Source organism: Notamacropus eugenii, chromosome 1 (assembly GCF_028372415.1).
Source record: "Notamacropus eugenii isolate mMacEug1 chromosome 1, mMacEug1.pri_v2, whole genome shotgun sequence".
NCBI classification, from domain to species: domain Eukaryota; kingdom Metazoa; phylum Chordata; class Mammalia; order Diprotodontia; family Macropodidae; genus Notamacropus; species Notamacropus eugenii.
This window is the reverse complement of record NC_092872.1, coordinates 446,928,942-446,946,958: the sequence shown is the minus strand read 5'-3', so window position 1 is coordinate 446,946,958 and position 18,017 is coordinate 446,928,942. Positions and strand designations below refer to the sequence as shown.

At 41.5% G+C, this 18,017-nt stretch overlaps 1 protein-coding gene across 1 annotated transcript in view; it reads right to left on the bottom strand.

The window, feature by feature from the left end:
- Positions 1 to 5,854, bottom strand: part of OLFML2A (olfactomedin like 2A) — a 47,738-nt gene extending 41,884 nt beyond the window's left edge. Inside the window, exon 1 of the mRNA XM_072631890.1 lies at positions 5,670 to 5,854. Coding sequence (XP_072487991.1) covers positions 5,670 to 5,738 — 69 coding nt within the window. The 5' untranslated portion in view covers positions 5,739 to 5,854. The remainder of the gene's footprint in view (positions 1 to 5,669) is intronic.
- Positions 5,855 to 18,017: the final 12,163 nt, after the last annotated feature.

Below are 18,017 nucleotides of genomic sequence, written 5' to 3'. Positions count from 1 at the left end.
TTCTACTGCCTGTGATTTTTCTTTGTCCTGTCTGTAGATTATAAGCTCCATGACAAGAGTGATAGACCTGAACTAGACCTATTGTGCAACCTATAAATAGCTATCCAGTGACTGGTTGTCAGAGTTCACTCCATATTACAATACATTAAGCAAAAGAAGTCCCAACCATCTCTTGTGTCAGGCTAGATCCATTCAGAGTGGGAAAATTACTGGTTGGGTTCTGTTGTCAAGACTGTGGGACTTGAAAGTCACCAGGTCTCAGTTGTTGACTGTCAGAATCAAAGCTATTTCCTATCAATGTCTGTCTGTCTGTCAGTCAAAGGAAATGCTGAGAGATCTGGCTCCTCCTCAACTGGAGCCAGTGTCTGGAGTTTACCAGCAGCCAGAGTGCCTGTCCCCTACTTTATCTTTACCCTCACCTTCACCCACCCTCCCAGGACAAAGTTTTTCCAGGCATGAAGTCAGGGTCAATCTCATTGTCTGCCAAAAACACACATTTAGGCTCTGTGACCCTCCCCAACTGATCAATGCCTCTTTCTCTCCCACTGCTGGATGAATGAACTTCCAGCTTTCTCAATCTAACTGGCTCTATGCCCCTTATTGTCTTTTTCAATCTCTTTCCTGGCTTGTCTCTTTTTCAGGTTTCCTTCTCTCCCTGTCTCCCTGTCATGTCTTCCCAGTCTCTCTCCTCCCCTCCCTGCATGTATCTCTCTCTCTCTCTTCCTCCCCCCCCATCTCTTCCCTCACCTTCACCCCCACCACTTTCCATATTTTCAAGATTTCAATGTCACATGGCCACATAGCATACATTTGTGGCCAACAAATCACATCTAGTCCCCATTTTGCGAGAGCTTCAGGGGCTTTGAGAAGCAGGGGGTTACAAAGAGCTGAAGCTAAGGGCAAGCTACAGCCAGAGGCCTTGCTAGAAGTCCAGCTGGCTTCTCAGGATCAAAGGACTTCGAGTTGGAAGGGACCTTAGAGACCATCTAATCCAGCCCCCTCATTTTGCAGATTAGGAAACTGGTCTAAAGAGGAGAGACTTGGCCATGGTCATGATGGTAATATAGATGGCAGAATCAACATTAAACCCAGGCCTCTGACTCCAAACCCAACGCTCTTACCAACTACTTCATAATATGAAAGAGGAGAGGGGGAAAGATTAAATGGGAGGTGAAGCCTAAAAATAGAACTCAGCAAAGTGGGGAGAAGCCTTCCTGAGGTAGGGAGACCCCAGAAAGATTATCAGAGGGAGAGACACTGAAAAATGGGACTATTCATGGAGGGACTCAGAGGTATTTCCAGAGGCAAGGTTTCCATTAGGGGGCAAAGGCAGAATGGTAGGAGTTGCTAGAAAGAGAGGAGTCCCAAGACTCCTCAGTGGAGCCCTGAGAGAAGCGCAAAGAAAGGGTGAAGGGTGAAGGGAGAAGGGTCCCAAGAGGCATGTGGAAGAGGAACCTCAGAGAAATTAACAGAAGGCAAAGGACTCCATGGTAGGTGCACCAGAAGCAGTGATTCCAGAAAGGAAATTCTGCCCCCCTGACAGGCAGAGATAGGTATTCCTGAAGCAAAGGCCTCATAGAGGGGGCCTAGAGCAGAGGGGCACTATTTTGAGTGAAAAGGAGCACCCCTCCCTGGGGTGGAGATCAGAGATCCCACAGAAGATCCCAGGCTCTGAGCCTGCCTTAAGTCTGGCCCTGGCACTCATGGTCAGAAGAGTGGGGGGAAGTGGCTTAAGGGGGGGGTGAGGGGTGACAGCTGCAAAGAGCTTTTCCTGCTCCAGCTCGTCCTGTTTCCAATTACACCCCCGGGCGGAAACTCCACAAGTCAAAGAAGAGCCACCTAAGCCCAGGAGGCCACCAGGGCCTGGAACATGTGAGCAGAATCAGCCCTGCCTGATGCTGGGGGGAGGGTCTGAGCCAGGGCCACCTCCTGCCAGCTTCCTCCCCAGCCCCACCTGCTCCCCAGGGACCGTAGGGGCAGCCTGGAATTGAATGAAGCCTGGTATGCCTGGGGCTGGAGAGGTCCCTGGCTTGTTACCAGCTGCTTCCTTCTCTCCCACCCCCAGCATGTGGGTGGTTATTTCAGTAGTGGCCTCCTTCCTCAGTCCTCTCATACCCAGGCATCTCCAATTAAAAGGAAGCTTCCTCCACTCCCACACCCAGCTCATTGATCTGATAGAGGACTCAGATTAGCCACAGCTCCCTGCCCTATCCCAACCCCCAACCCATGTAGAAACCTACACCTGCTAGGACCTGCTAGGAGTCTAATTTGCAGAGGAGACTAGATTCATGGAATATGAAGGCAGTGAGAAATCAAAGGATTACAGAGCAAGAGCTGAAAGAGGTCTCAGAGGCCATTTAGTCCAACCCATTCAGAATGGGGATGAGATGAGATGAGGTGAGGTGAGGTGAGGTGAGGTGAGGTGAGGTGAGAAAATCAGAGAGGTTAAGTGACTTTCCCAATATCACGTAAGTGATAGAGCAAGGATTTGAACCTGGAACTGTCTGATGCTAAATTTAGTGTGCCTTTCATGATGTGCTGAGAATGTTAGAATTTAAGATATAAGAGCTGGAAATGACCTTAGAACATAAAATATTAGATCACAGAACATAGAACAACACCAAAAGGGACTCTTCTTGATCCTCTTTTGGGGTTTTTTTGGCAAAGATACTGGAGTAGTTTGCCATTTTCTTCTCCAACTCATTTTTATAGATGAACAAAGTGAGGAAAATAGGGTTAAATGACTTGCTCAGGGTCACAGAGCTAGTAAGTGTCTGGGGTCATATTTTAGCTCATAAGATGAGTCCTCCTGACTCCAGGACCAGCACTCTATCTATTTCAACACTTAGCTGCCCCCAAGAGGGTCTTTAGAGACCTTCTGGTTGAATATACCTTTGGATTTAGAGTTGAAGAGACCTTAGAGATTTCTTAGTCCAACCCCTTCATTTTGCAGACAAAGAAACAGGTGAAAGAGGTCAAAGTGACTTGCTGAAAGTTATATCACAGCAAAGAAGTAGCAGAGCTGAGATCTGAACCCAGGTTTCTTTAATCCACATATGGCCTCGAAGCTGCAGGTTCCCCACTCCGGTCCTATCCCCTAGGGCTAGAAAGGAAGGAAGGAAGGAAGGAAGGAAGGAAGGAAGGAAGGAAGGAAGGAAGGAAGGAAGGAAGGAAGGAGAAATAGGAAACTCAGGTTTTATTTTTCCCCAAGGACAGACTTAGATCATGCTAACCAGATTTAGATCACGCCTCTTCCTATGGACAGTGAAGATTCCTGTCTTTAGATGGCAGAGATGCCTGGCTCCTTAAATGCTCACTCACCACAGCAGCTCCAGCCACAGAAGTCATTCACCTGGGACCAAGCTGTTCTGTTAGTGGTTTCTTAATTTTTTTTAAACAAGTAAGTGATGTTTTGCTAACAGGAAATTTGGATTTTCATCTTCTTTTCTGCTTTCAATTTAAATTCTTCTGCCACAAGCCCACACAACCTCCTGCTTTGCTTAGAGAGACCTTAGAGGATGAAGGAGAAAAAGATAGCAAGATGACATTTGCTTCTTACACCTATGACAAAGTGAATTAATGGAAACAGCTGATTCAAGGGACCTGGACAGGCCACTAACCAAGAGCAAGACACAAACTTAGAATGTTTTATTTAAAAAAGACCTTACAATACAGAATGTTAAGACATTAAACATTATAGTCCATTCCCATTATTTTACAACTGGGAAAACTGAAAATACCGAGAAATGAAATGATGTGTCCAGGGTTACCGAGCAAGTTAATGGTAGATCTGGGAAGGGTTTTTTTTTTGTTTGTTTGTTTTTGTTTTTTTGCTCTCACATAGAAATCATGCTTCCCTCCTTCAAATCCAACCAACTCTCCAAGTTCAACCTGGCTCAAAGACCTCCATTTCTCTTCTGCTTAGCCTAGGTAGCCAGAATTAAAAGGAAATGGTAGGAATTTGAAAGAGACAGATTTAGATTGACATCCAGCAACTTGATCTTTATGACAATAAAAGGAGCTGCCTCACTAGAAGACTTCAACAGAAGGGTGGACAACTGCTTGTTGAAGGTGTTTTAAATGAGATTCTTGATCAGATAAAAGCTGGACTAGATAACCCTTGAGTTCCATTCTCATCCTGAGATTCTTTGATCCTTAACATTCTAGCTCCTATGGTTTTTGGGCCATGTCCTAATACTGTATTGGGTAGTACAGTGGACAGAGCACTGGACCAGGAATGCCTAAGGGCAAATCCTGCTTCAGATGCTTACTAGTTATGTGGACCTAGACAAGTCTCTTGGTGCCTATCTGCCTCAGTTTCCTCACCTGTAAAATAGAAATAATAATAGCATTTTTCTCCTAGGGTTGTTTGAGGGTAAAATGCAGTAATATTTGTAAAGTACTTTTAAAGTATTATATAATAGTAACTATTATTATGTTCTAAGTTCCTTTTCAACTCTTCTGGAAATTAAATGAAATTGATATTTCCAGGGTACCTGCGCTACATTACCTGGCATCTAGGAGTCAGAGGAAAGATGTGTAAGAAAAAGCACACGGGGACTTCAGTACCATCTGGAAATCTTTCCCCCTCCTCCCCCAGGAATGGCTCCATAGTCATTGGAAAGGACTACAGGTCATCATTCACTACAGGAAAGCATTTGTACCACTTTTTATCAGTTATACTGTTCTGGTGAAGTCCCCACTAGAGGCTCTAAGTGAACTAGCTGCAATAGGTTGTGGAAGACCATCCTGTCTCCTTTTTTGTTTTATGCTCAGACAATGTTTTTGCCCTTTCCTGCCTTATTCCCTTTCCCTGAATTAACAGGGTCAATAGATGGATCCTTCTCCCCACACCCTTCTATTGGAGATCTAATAGTTTAGGGAGAGTCTTGCAGAATCAGAATGTAAGAGAGCTGGAAATGATCTTAAAATGCACAATGTTCCAACACAGAACCTTAGAATTTAGGACAAAGAATATTTGAGCTAGAAGGGATCTTGGAGGCTATCTGGTCCAAGTTCCTTATTTTACACATTGGAAGGAAAACAGCTCTGGTCTCAGATCCTGAATGCATTGTAATATTGTATTATTTACATAACTTAGGAAGAGTTTAATTTGATTAAGATGTGTGCCAGGCAGGGTGGTACTAAGCAGAAAAAGCACCCCTTTCCAGGGTCCTATCACTTTTCCCAGGCCCCAGCCAAGAGTATTCCCTTCCTCTGCTTGGACCATAGCATTCCTTCTCTTGGTCACAGCACCACCCCAATCCAACACCAAGAAGCCATAAGGTCATTTCCCCCACACGCAGACGGGTGGGGGTGGGGGGGGCATGACCAGCAAGAGAGCTTTTAACAGAGTACCAGTAGAAGAGAGTGGTTCCAGAGGCACAGGGCTTTAGCAGAGGGCTGAAGAAGGGCAAATCACTTTCTTTTTCTGGGCCTCAGTTTCCCCATCTTCAAAACTGGAGCAGGGCTGGTGTTGCCTTCTACGGTCTTTTCAAGCTCTGACATTCTATATATTCTAACTTTCTGAGTCCTAAGGTCTCACTTAACTCTGACATTCTATGTTTTAAGGTCCTTCCAAGTCTTGACATCTAGGATTCTAAAGGCATAATGATAAAGGGAGCCTGTGTGAGCAAAGCAGCCACTTCCCTGGGCTCCCGAGGACTTACCTTGCTGTTGGCCCTCACTGAGGCGACATAGAGCACGAGGGGCAACCAGAGCAGCCCGCGTGAGGCCATGGCTCGGGCTGGACAGGCTGGACAAGGAGATCGCCCGGCTGGGCTAGGCTCAGCTCGCGCTGAAGTCCCCGAAGCTCCCGCCGCGGTATCTGAGCGCCCCGCCTTCGCCTGCCGGGCTTGTGCAGGGGCCGGGCCAGGGGGTGGGGCCGCAGGGACCAGCCCCACCCCACTCATTCCCTTACCCCCGGGACGCGGGTGGGGCCCCGGCCGCCTCCCAGCCCCGCCTATCCCTCCGGCCCCAACCCTCGGCCCTGGGACTTTCCCGTCCGCAGTAGTTGGCTGGAATTTGCGACTCCCTTTCCTCAACTGGGTATGTATTTAAAAGAAAAAATAGTGTATTGAAAGCATTTGGTTTGGAGAATTTCACAACTTGGAGACCCTGGGGTGGGGTGTCAAGATGGGGACTAGGAAGGGTCTCTTCGCATTTCTCTGCAGCCTTTTCCTGGCTCTGTTTCTCTCTCAGTGGCGGTCCCCGGCCCCCGCATCCTGTCTCCCTAACGTTCTCTCCCAGTCTTCTTTCCTTCCCTCTGCTTTTCTCTCATTTCTAACTGCATCTGGCTTCTCCCGTTGGTTTTTTTCTGCTTCTGTGACCTCTTTGCCTTTTCTCTCTTATCTCCATCTCCGTCTTCGTCTCAGCTTCTAACTTTTCCTTGCTTTCTTCCTGTTTGCTTGGATTCAACTCACTGTCTTTCTGTGTCTCTGCTTTTCTCACGCTCCTCGAAGTAGACTCGTCGCTTCTTTAGTCCAGAGCGGAGATTTTCACACCTTGACCCCTCGATTGCACTTTCTCTAGCCAAACACTTGAAGCCAACGATAGGCACTCATCACTACTACTGGGCTCTCTAGCTCACGGTTTCCCACTTTTTCAGTAGTGTCCGACTTTCCATGACCCCATTTAGGGTTTTCTTGGCAGAGATACTGGAGTGGTTTGCCATTTTCTTCTCCAGATCATTTTACAGATGAGGAAACTGAGAAAAACAGGGTTAAGTGATTTGCCCAGGGTAGTAAATGAGAAGGGAAGATGAGCCTTCCTGACTCCAGGCCGGGCACTCTATCCACTGTGCCACCTAGCTGCCTGCATTTCCCGCTCTGGAACCACCCCATCTTCATTTAATCTTTCAATACTCACAACGTTCCACCTGGAGCAAGGACGTGAGCTTCTTGAGGGCAGGGGTGATCATTTTGTTTGTCCTTACACCCCCAGCCCAGGCACAGAGCCTTGCACCCAATAGTTATTGTATTATTTGCATAACGAACTGTGTGCCAGGCAGGGTGGTACTAAGAAGAAAGATCTTTGGCTAAGAGGCAGAGGATGTAGATTTAGAATCTTGGCCTTGAGATTTACAGCTGTGTAACCTTGGGCAACCGTTTCCTCTTTCTATAAAATGGGGTTAAAGATACTGCACCGAGCTATCGTGAGGTGAGTGCTTTGTGAACTGTAAAAGATGATCTATCCCCATACTTTCTGGGATAAAGCAGGAAAAAGAAAGAAAAAAAGGTAGAATTAAAATAGAGAATGGCAGAGAGGTCACCAATAACTTTTTCAATGCCCTCAAGGATATTCCCCTTTTCCTCTTTCCCTCTACCCTATCCTTCAGCACCCACTGTGAAACCTACCCCCTCCCCCATCCGTCCACATAGAATAACAGAGCCTCAGAATCTCAGAGCTGGGAGAATCCTCAGAGATCAACTGGCCCAAGGGTTCCTAGTCTTTTAGAATATGAAGATTTCTCTTAAAATTAAAAAAAAATTTGCAAACCTCCCCCTACACACAACCTAGTAGTACCATTAATATCCATTCAGAAAATACATGACAAAAAGTATAAATTTGGAAGCACTTTAAATAAATTTGTGTTTTCTTAATCACAACAGCATCTAAATTCAATTAAAATGGAAAATATGTATAAGACAGTTTATTCAGTCTGCAGAGGGTATGTTCGCCTATTGTATTGAATCATGCTACATATTTCATTGGAGCTAAATAAAAATAAAAAGAATGATTGGTGGGCATATGGATTCCTGGACCCCTTGCAAAAAACCCCAGCCCAGCTCCCCTTCCCAAAGAGGGAGTCCTTGGCCTACTGGTTGGGAAAGACTGATTTAGTACAATTGATATATGAACAGGAATCCTAGGATAGTGGGTAGAGTGTTGAAATTAATAGTCTGGAAGACCTAGGTATGAATGTTCTTTCAGGTACTTAATAACTGTGTGACCTTGTGCAACCTCTCTGAACTCAGTTTCTTTACCTGCAAGTTGAGGATAATATCAGGATTAAAGCTAGGATCAGATGAGATGATCTAGACAAACTGCTTTGTAAAAATTCAAGTGCTACACAAATATCAGCTTTTATTTTTATTTAGATAGGAAAGAATCAAGAATTGATCATTTCATGTCTTTCTGAATTTCAATTTCCATTCTTGGTGAAATCATGCATCACTGATGTATGGAAGCACACATTTAAGAAAGGCACCACAGCATAATGGTTACAGCTGACCTTAGATTCAGGAATACCTGAGTGTGAGTTCCTTCTTTACCACATACTGGTATGTGACTGAGTCACGAAACCTCTCAGTTCCTGAGGCAACTTTCTAAAATTATAAATTGCAGAATAGGTGCAAACCGGTATTACTGCTTGACGGCTCCTAAAGGGAGCTCCTTACACTAATTAAATCACAGTCAGGTCCTCTCCCCATCCCAGTTTATTTAATTGAGCTTCAACCTGGGTACATCAATGCCTTATTCTGGAATTGTTCAGAGCACAGTGGGAATAGGAGATCTTAGTTATGGAGGAGATCATAGGGGAGGAAGGCTGAATGAAAGATGTGGTGGAAGTTGTGGAACTAGTGGAGTATTCTCTCTTGAGTTGTGGCCAACAGTCTGGCCACCTGCAATTTCCTAAATCCTGTCACTGCAGTCTTCCTGTCCATGCTTTCCAAGTTTAACTCAGCTCCCTCCTGCCCCCTGGTGTTTTTTCAGTGAATTAATCAGTAAATATTCTGGGTGCCAAGAAAATAAGAATTAAATTTTTGCAAGCTTTTTTTAATACCTAGGATAACCCTTTGAGTTCATCTCTGTAGCCATGAATTTACCCATTTTATGTATGAGGAAACTGGAGTTCAGGAAAACTGCCTCAACCAAGATTACATAGGTAGTAGGTGAAAGAATTGGGACTTATACCTAGGTATTCTGATGGTTAAGTCCCATGCTCTTTTTACTCTACCAATGTTGTCTTTAAACCAAGAGTCCCAAAAGCTAAATCCGGAGTCAGAATTGTCTCTTAGAGCCTCTCCTGCCGCCCATGTCACCGGAACACCTCATTCTCTAAAGAATCAGAATTGCATGCAAAGGTCAATGACAAGTTATATGGCAGATGCAAATAGACTGAAGCATATTTCCAGTGAAAATCTAGATGGAAAAAGTGGTTTAAATTATATTCGATTTATTTTAACATGCATTTATTAAGCACTTACTATTTCCTGGCACAGTGCTGGGCATACAAAGACAAATAATTACAGTAACTGCACTGTCCTCAAGAGTACAAATCTGGAAAGGGAGGCGAGAGGCAGACTGGGAGGGACTTCAAACACGAAGCTGAGAAGTTGTGTTTTGTTGTAGTATCAATAGGGATTCACTGGAGCTTCTCAAATAGGGAAGTGACATAATCACACCTGTGCTTTAGGAAGACTATCTGTTTGGAGGATGGATTATAAAAGAGTCCAGACTTGAGGCTGGAAAACCAATCCAAAAAACTGCTGCAGTATTCATGGGGATGGGGAGGTATCGAAGGGGTAGAATTAACATGATTTGATAGTTGATTAGATATGGAAGATGAGGGAGAGAGAAGAGTCAAGGATGAAAACTAAGTTGCAAACTTGACCACCTAAGTTGTCGAAACAATTAGTGCTTTCTTCAATTGAAATTGGGCAGTTTGGAGGAAGGACTGGCTTAAGAAAGAAGAAAATGAGTTCTATCTTTAATGTAACTTTTTTGTTGTTGTTGTTATTCTGAACCTGACAAATACCAGCAAATATGAGCATTTCCTTAGAGGAAAAGAAATAGAAAAAGCGGATTGTACAAGAAGCCACAAATCTCCATTACACACAACTTGGGGTTTTTAAAGAATGGAATACTTTTCATTAGATTAGTTCCAAAGTTAACTTATCTTTCTTTGCTCTCACACCTTTTTTCTATGCACTTATTTGTTTTTACTCCCATGGGATTTTTCAAAAAAAAAATTATTTAAATCAGAAAAAGAGGATTGTACTTGAAACTGTGACTCTATTATATAATGCTTGTTTTTCTTTTATAGTACATAATAAATTCAACATGCAACTTTTTTTTACATCTTTGAAAACCTTGTAAGATGCACCATGTTCAAGAGTTGTAGTTTGGGATGTTGTATTGAAGATAATTCAGGGATTGAGGTTGGCAAGATATGAATGGCAACAGGACAAGAAGGCAAGGGATTCGAGGTTAGAGATATAATCGAATTATGTAACTGTAAGGTCAAGCTTTTTTTATATTAATTTTGTTTTCAGTGTTCTACAATCACTACCATATAACCTAGATTATTTTTCCCTTCCTTCCCCAAGATGGCATACAATTTTATATAGGTTCTACACATACAATTCCTATTAAATACATTTTCACTATAATCATGTTGTGTAGAAGAATTAAAACGAATGGGAGAAATCATATAACAAACCAAAACGTAATACAAAAGAAAATGATCTGCTACATTCTGCAATTGAATTCCAAAATTCTTTCTCTGGGTATGGAAGGCATTTTGCCTTAAAAGACCACTGGGAATTTTTTTAAGTCCTTGCATTGCAATGAAGTTCCAAGTCTACCAGAAAAAAACTCTCGCACACTGTGGTCATTGCTATGCACAAAGTTTTCACTGAGCATCAGATCATATAAGTCTTTCCAGGCCTCTTTGAAGTCTTCCTGTTCATCATTTCTTATAGCGCAATATCCATTACATTCATATACCGTAATTTATTCAGCCATTCCCCAATTGATGGGCATCTCCTTGATTTCCAGTTTTTGGTCACCACAAAGAGCACTACTGTAAATATTTTTGTACATGTGGGACACTTTCCCATTTTTATGATCTCTTGGGGATACAGTCCTGGAAGCGGTATTGCTGGGTCAAAGGGTATGCACGTTTTTGTAGCCCTTTGGGCATAGTTCCAAATTACTCTCCAGAATGATTGGATCAGCTCACAGCTCCACCAGCAGTGAATTAGTGTTCCAACTCTCCCACATCTTCTCCAACATTTATCGTCTAACTGTTCTGTCATGTTAGCCAATCTGACAGGTGTGATGTGGTACCTCAGAGTTGTTTTGATTTGCATCTCTCTAATCAATAGTGTTTTAGAGTATTTTTCCACATTATTATAGATATCTTTAATTTCTTCCTCTAAAAACTGCCTGTTCATATCCTTTGATCATTTATCAATTGGGGAATGACTTGTATTCTTGTATTTTTTTTTTAAATCAATGATGACTTGCACCAAAGAAGAGGTGTAAAAATATCAGTCAGCAAGCATTTACCATGTGCCAGGCACTGTGCTAAGTGATGAGTATACAAACAATCAAGCAAACGACAACAACAAACAGTTCCTGTTCTCAAGGAGACAACTTGAAAACAACTATGAACTAACATGATATATCCAGGATGGACTGGAAATAATCAGCAAAGTGAAGGCATAGCATTAAGGGGGATTGGGAAAGGCTTCTTCTTGTGGGAGGTGGGATTCTAGCTGGGACTCTGCCAGGAGGCAGAGCTGAGGACAGTCAGTGAAAATGCCTGGAGTTGGGAGATGCAGTATTGAGTATGAGGAACGACTTCAAGGTATCACACGACACGATCACAGAATACGTTGGGTGAGTAAAGTGTAAGAAGACTAGAAAGGTGGGAGGGGACCAGCTTTGAATGTCAAAAGAGGATTCTGTATTTTTTCCTGGGAAACACTAGTGTTTATTAAATTTGGGGATGAGAGCATTAGGAAGATTAATTTGACTACTGAGTGGAGGATTGGATTGGAGTGGGGAGGGAATTGAAGCAGGGAGACCAGCTAAAAGCCTGTATCAAGGTAATGAGAGTGTCAGAGTAGAGAAGGGGCCATATGTGAGAGATAATGAGAAGATAGCATCAGCAGGACTTGCAACAGACTGCACATGGGAGGTGAGAGAGTGAGAAGCTGTGGATGACATCTAGGTTTGGGGCATGAGTGACTGGGAGGATGATGGTACCCTCAATGGTAACAGTGAAATTAGGAAGGAGGGAAGGATTGGGAGAATGATAAGAAAGACATGACCGGGGAGAAAGATAGAACAAGAGACAGGAATACAGAGAGAGAGAGACAGAGAGACAGAGAGACAGAGAGACAGACAGAGACACAGAGACACACACAGAGAGAGACAAAGAGAGAGACAAAGAGATACAGACAGAGACAGAGACATAGAGAGATATACAGACAGAAAGAGAGAGAGAGAGAGAGAGAGAGAGAGAGAGAGAGAGAGAGAGAGAGAGAGAGAGAGAGAGAGAGAGAGAGAGGGAAGCATTCACGTAGTAAGAGCAAGAAATAATACCTGAATAACCCCTCTCCCTTTCTTGGCCATACTCCGTCATTCAACAGTCAACAAACACTTATGCCTTTCTTCTCACTCACTCCTCAGCTCTTAACAATCTAGTGTTTCTGACCTCGTCACTCAACTGAAGCTTCCCTCTTCAAAGTTACCATGATCTCTTCATTGCCAAATCTGGTTGTTTTTCTCAGACTGCAGCTTTTTCGACTTATCTGCTGCATCTGACATGGTTGACCACCCTCTCTCCCTGACGGTGCTCTCTTCCCTAGATTTTTCTCATGCTCCTTTCTCCTAGTTTTCTTGCTTATCTGACCCTTTCTTCTCAGTCACCTTTGCTGGGTCATCATACTCCCTAATTATGACTGTTCCCCAAGATTTTGTCATGGGCCCTCTTCTCTTTTCTTCTCCTGCTACACTTTCTCTTGGACTGTCCTCAGCTCCCATGGATTTACTATCATCTTTATACTAATGACACACAGATATGTAGGTATCTATACATGTATGTATATGTGTAACATGAGTGTACACACAGGGACCATATAGGTATAAATTATGTGTGTCACACACATACTACATGAGTGTATGTGATGCATGCATGCAAGCATAGGACAAATACCATGTGTATGAGTAATATATATATATATACACGTGTGTAGCTATAGAACATCTATATGTACATTTATATTTACATATACCACACACTTATAGAGATATAACATGTGTATATGTACACACAATGTACCATATGTGCATGCAATATACACCATACAGAGATGTGATATATGTGTATACACACATATGCACACACATGTGTATATACACATACATATAAATGTATATATAGATATACACATATCAGCGACCAGCCCCAGGCTCTCCCCTTGAGCTTTAGGCCCTCAATACCAATTGCCTATTGGTCATTTCAAACTGGTTGTCCTAGAAGCATCCCAGACCTCCATATATCCTTAAACGAATTCATTATCTGCCCCCCTCCCCAAAACCAACAACCTCCTTTCTTCCAGACTTCCTTATTCCTGTCAAGGGTACCACCATCCTTCCAGTCTCTCAGGTTTTTAACCTAGGCATTATCCTTAACTCCTGATTCTTTCTCACCCCATGTATCTCCCCAGTTGCCAAATCTTGCCATTTCCACTTCTATGACATCTCTTGCATTCAATGCCTTCTCCCCCACAAATACTGATTCTGTATTTGTTCTGACCCTTATCCCTTCTTGACTAGATTATTATAAGTCTCTTACATGGGCTCCTTGCCGCAAGCTACTCACCATTATGTTAACTGACACACTGAGTAGCCCCGACCTATCTTTCCAACCTCATTGTATATTACTCCCCCTTTTAAACTTTGTGATAAGCCAAGCTGACCTTCTCATTGCTCTTTTCTTATGATACTCCATGTCCTGGATTCTGTACCCATGCCTGGAATGTATTTCCTTCTTACTTGTGCGTCATAAAATACCTCTCTTCCTTTATGACACAGGTCAGGCATTATCTTCTACAAGAAGCCTTTTACGATCTCCCTCAATTGCTTGTGTTGTCCTTCTCAAACTACTTTGTGTTTATTGGCCTTGTGTTTATAGTGTGTCTATATATATACATATACACACACACATATACATGCACATACACATGCACCATAAACGATGCATACATATATGTGTGTATTTATACACAGATGCACATATTCATATATAGTATGTACGTGTGTGTGTGTGTGTGTGTTGTCTCCCCCGTTAGAAGGAAATCCTGTGGGCAGGATTTGTTTCATTCTTTATACTTGTATCACCATTGCCTAGCATATAGTAGCTGCTTGTTAAATGTTTGTTGATTGATACAAATACAAAAACTATAGATGATCCCTGTTCTCAAGGAACTCACACACTAATTGGTTGAAGGAGAGTTCTGCTGCAGAGTGGATAGCAAGCCTCAGGTCTCCTTAGGGTGCACTCACAGGTCAGATGGCGATACTTAGGGATCTGGAGGGCATGCAAATGATGATACTCAGAGAACCTTAGGATCAAGTGATAAGGCCAATGGCCAGGCATCCTTGTCTTCTATCTTACTAGTCCTCCATATTATAGTTGGTGACTCCTAGTTCCTCTGGTGAAACGAGCACTCATGTCCACTCCGCAGGATGGGTATATAAAGCAGCCTGGCTTGCTACACATTGTGAAATGGTGAGTTTAATTGAAGGCTCAACTTCTTGTCCATTTGTATTATTTATCCCAGGTTGAAATACTTTTGGGCAAGTTATATGGGTTATCCTTCCATCTGCATGTCATCATCTGTAAAATAAACATCCTTCATCTATTGGTCTTTTCTATGTGGATGATCCCACCAAACTCTTTTGAGTGATCACAGATCTGTTTCAGAATGCTCTACAAAAAAATTCTGAGATTTGATGCAATCCTCAACATGACATCCACAAATGAGAATCTGGAGGACCTGACCATCCACAGGGAATCTCTATTGAACTTTAATTCTGCACTAAATTTCTAATAGTAGGATACCTTCATCAAGCTTAACTTTTACATCTGCTTGTTTTATGCTGTGCCTAATGTTTATGATCATTTAACAAGGTTGTCTCTGTTGTCATGTCTTTCAAAGAATATTGAATAATGATTTTGATACATGGATTTGAGAAATCTTATTAGAAGGGGTGATTTTACTCTATTGAATCAAATACTTTTTCATAATCAACAAATAATAAATAAGCGCAGTGAGACCTTGTATTCTCTACTTCTTTCAGTCAAGTGTGTGAAGGTAAAGGTGTGTTCTGATGTGGAATATCACTTGAAAAATTCTGCCTTTTCCATACTAATACCCTTATCCAAGATTCTCTTAATGCATGTATAGATGATTCTCATAAAAATTTTACTTAGATGGGAAAGCAGACACTTGATCTGTAGATGCTGAAGTTGTCTTCTGTTTTTATTAATAAAGACTGAGACTCTCTTCCCTGCCTCTCACCCCAAAACCCCCCATTCCTTAGGTATCTTCTTCAGAAACCTTGTGAAGTGATACCTCGGTATCTTCACAATTGTGTGACCTTGACACTTTCTGTATCACCACATGCAGGACTATATTAGTCTAAGGTATTAGTGGTTCCACTGCTCGTGACAGTGAAAACACCTTTTTATAAAATATGTGCATATATATTTCCATGTTTCTTCTGTTTGCCGTCCTTTCATTTTTATCCTCAAATGTTCCTTGCTAAACTTTCTTTAAACCAGTTTTATCTTCCACTGTTTCTCTCTGACTTGAGCTAATATGGCTCATAATCTCCTCTTGTTCTTTTTTGTAAGAATTTATAAATGAATTTATTTTATTAACCAGTATTGTCTTTGTTTACCATTTCTCTCTGCTTGTTAAGTTAAGGGTTTTAAGTTAAGGGTTTTTTTTATTGACTAAGGCAATTTTAGGATCTTTTAGATAAGTTGTTGTTATTGATGTATATCAATTAAACTGGACAAGTCATTTAACCCTGTTTGCCTCAGTTTCTTCAACTATAAAATGAGTTGGAGATGGAAACGACTTCAATATCTTTGCCAAGAGAACCCCAAAAGGGATCATGAAGAATCAGATATGCCTGAAATGACTGAAAAACAACCACAAAATTATTGTAATAAGCGTTGATATTTTTCATTGTCAATGACTTATTTAAATAAGGTCAGGACTGAGTTGCTTCAATTGTTTTAACAAGTTAGTGGTCTGACTATATGAAGACAGCTGATTAAGAGATGGCTTACATTAATAATGAATCTTTTCCTATTTGTTAAAATTTGGCCACTTTCATTCTTGTGATATTCTTTGATATTATTTGCTTATGGTTTCCAGAGCCTACTGATTCGTTTATTTTTTATGACTTATTTAAGATTGTATTTTCATAATATATTTCGGTAGTAATGTCCTTTGAATCTGTATTATTATCTATGGTATGTATATTTATTTTTCTCTTATAAATTTACTTAGTTCTACAAAGGCCCACACTGTTTCAATGTTATTTCTTGTATAGTTTGGAATACATAATTTTAGAATAGTTGGGATTTTAAAATTAAGCCAATGTAATACATGTGGATTTCAGTGACTATTTCGTATTAGTATAAAAGTTATTTTTGGTTAAGCTAGAGGCTTAAATTTTAACTTTAACAATTTTTATCTAACAGTACTACATCAACATATATAACGCTTTAAGTAACCACACTCTAAATGGCAATGAAGTTTAATACAGGTTTCTTTAAAAACCATTTTGAAATCACAGTAAGCTTTTTAAAAAATAATATTTTATTTCTCCCCAACTACATGTAAAGACAATTTTTGACATTCATTTAAAAAAAATGAGTTCCAAATTCACTCTCTTCCTTCCCTTCTTCCCTTCCTCCTCACCTTCTTGAGACAGTAAGCAACATAATAAGCTTTTAAAAGCATTCAGAAATCTTTGCTTCTACCTAGTTATTAAGCAAAATGCAAGCAGGTGACATTTAGCTATAACTTTAAATGTTCTTAAAATCCTCTGATATATTTTAAAACAAACAAAAAAGAAAATAAAACTTTTTGCCTTCTACAGCAGACAACTACCAATCAGTGACAGAACCTTCATATTTCAATGACCTGACCAGTATACATTATTCTTGAAGATGTAAAATTCATTCAGTGTTTATCCTATAATTTTATAGATTCTTTTCTCAAAGAAAGAATTCATGATATAAAAGTATACAGTTTCTTTGTTTTCCATAGGCCTTTGTACTCTCTCATTCCCTATTCCTGACTTATGCTTTCCAGTTTATTGCTCACCTTTTCCCACCTTTGCGCTGAAGCCACCTAGAATTAAAAGTGTATGTTGATTTAATTTGCAAGGTCTTAGTAAGTACTTCATCCTCTGCAACTGATGCTATTAAATAGGCTTAAGTACTTTCGTGTCCTTTTTGAAATTACTTATGAGCACTGAATACAAGATGACCAAATATCCCATGAAATGATGTTTCTTGTCACCTTTGGGCAGACAATAAAACCAACTTTCCAATTTGTTTCTTTGCCTCTGAGGATTTGAGGCATCCTTTGATTTGGTTGCAACTTCCTTCTTTCTTCTCACTTTCTTTATAGCAAGAATTCAAGATTCACATAATTCAGCTCTGCGTAATATGTCTACTAGTTGAACACTGGAAAAGGGTTTCACTCCCCTCTCTCCATCCCCTCTTCCCAACTTCCCAAACCCCCCGGGATTCAAGACCTCAGTGCTGCCTTATTTCTGTTCTCAATCTCCCTATCCCCATCCAATCAGTTGCCTAGGACCATGCCTTAAACCCAAATCTCACTGATTGGCCAGCAATAGGTGGCAGGGCAAACCCCACTTGGGCAACAAGGAAGTGAAGAGAGAGTGCATGAATAGGAGGCAGTTTAGTGGTGGAAAGAGCAATGGTTCTGGAGGTAGAGAGGCTGGGTTCAATCAAATCCCACCTGGGATGTTTCCCATTCATGCCTTCATGTCCTGAGTCAGAATTCCATTTATCAAATTAGAGGGTTGAACTAAATGGCTTCTGAGAAGTCCTTTGAGCTCCAGTTTGGTGAAATCTTGAGAGGAATTCCCTTTTCTGGAAGACAGAAACAACTTGAATTGCATGGGGAAGCCCAAGCTCCTTTTGAGAATCTCCTTGTCTCTCTGAGACA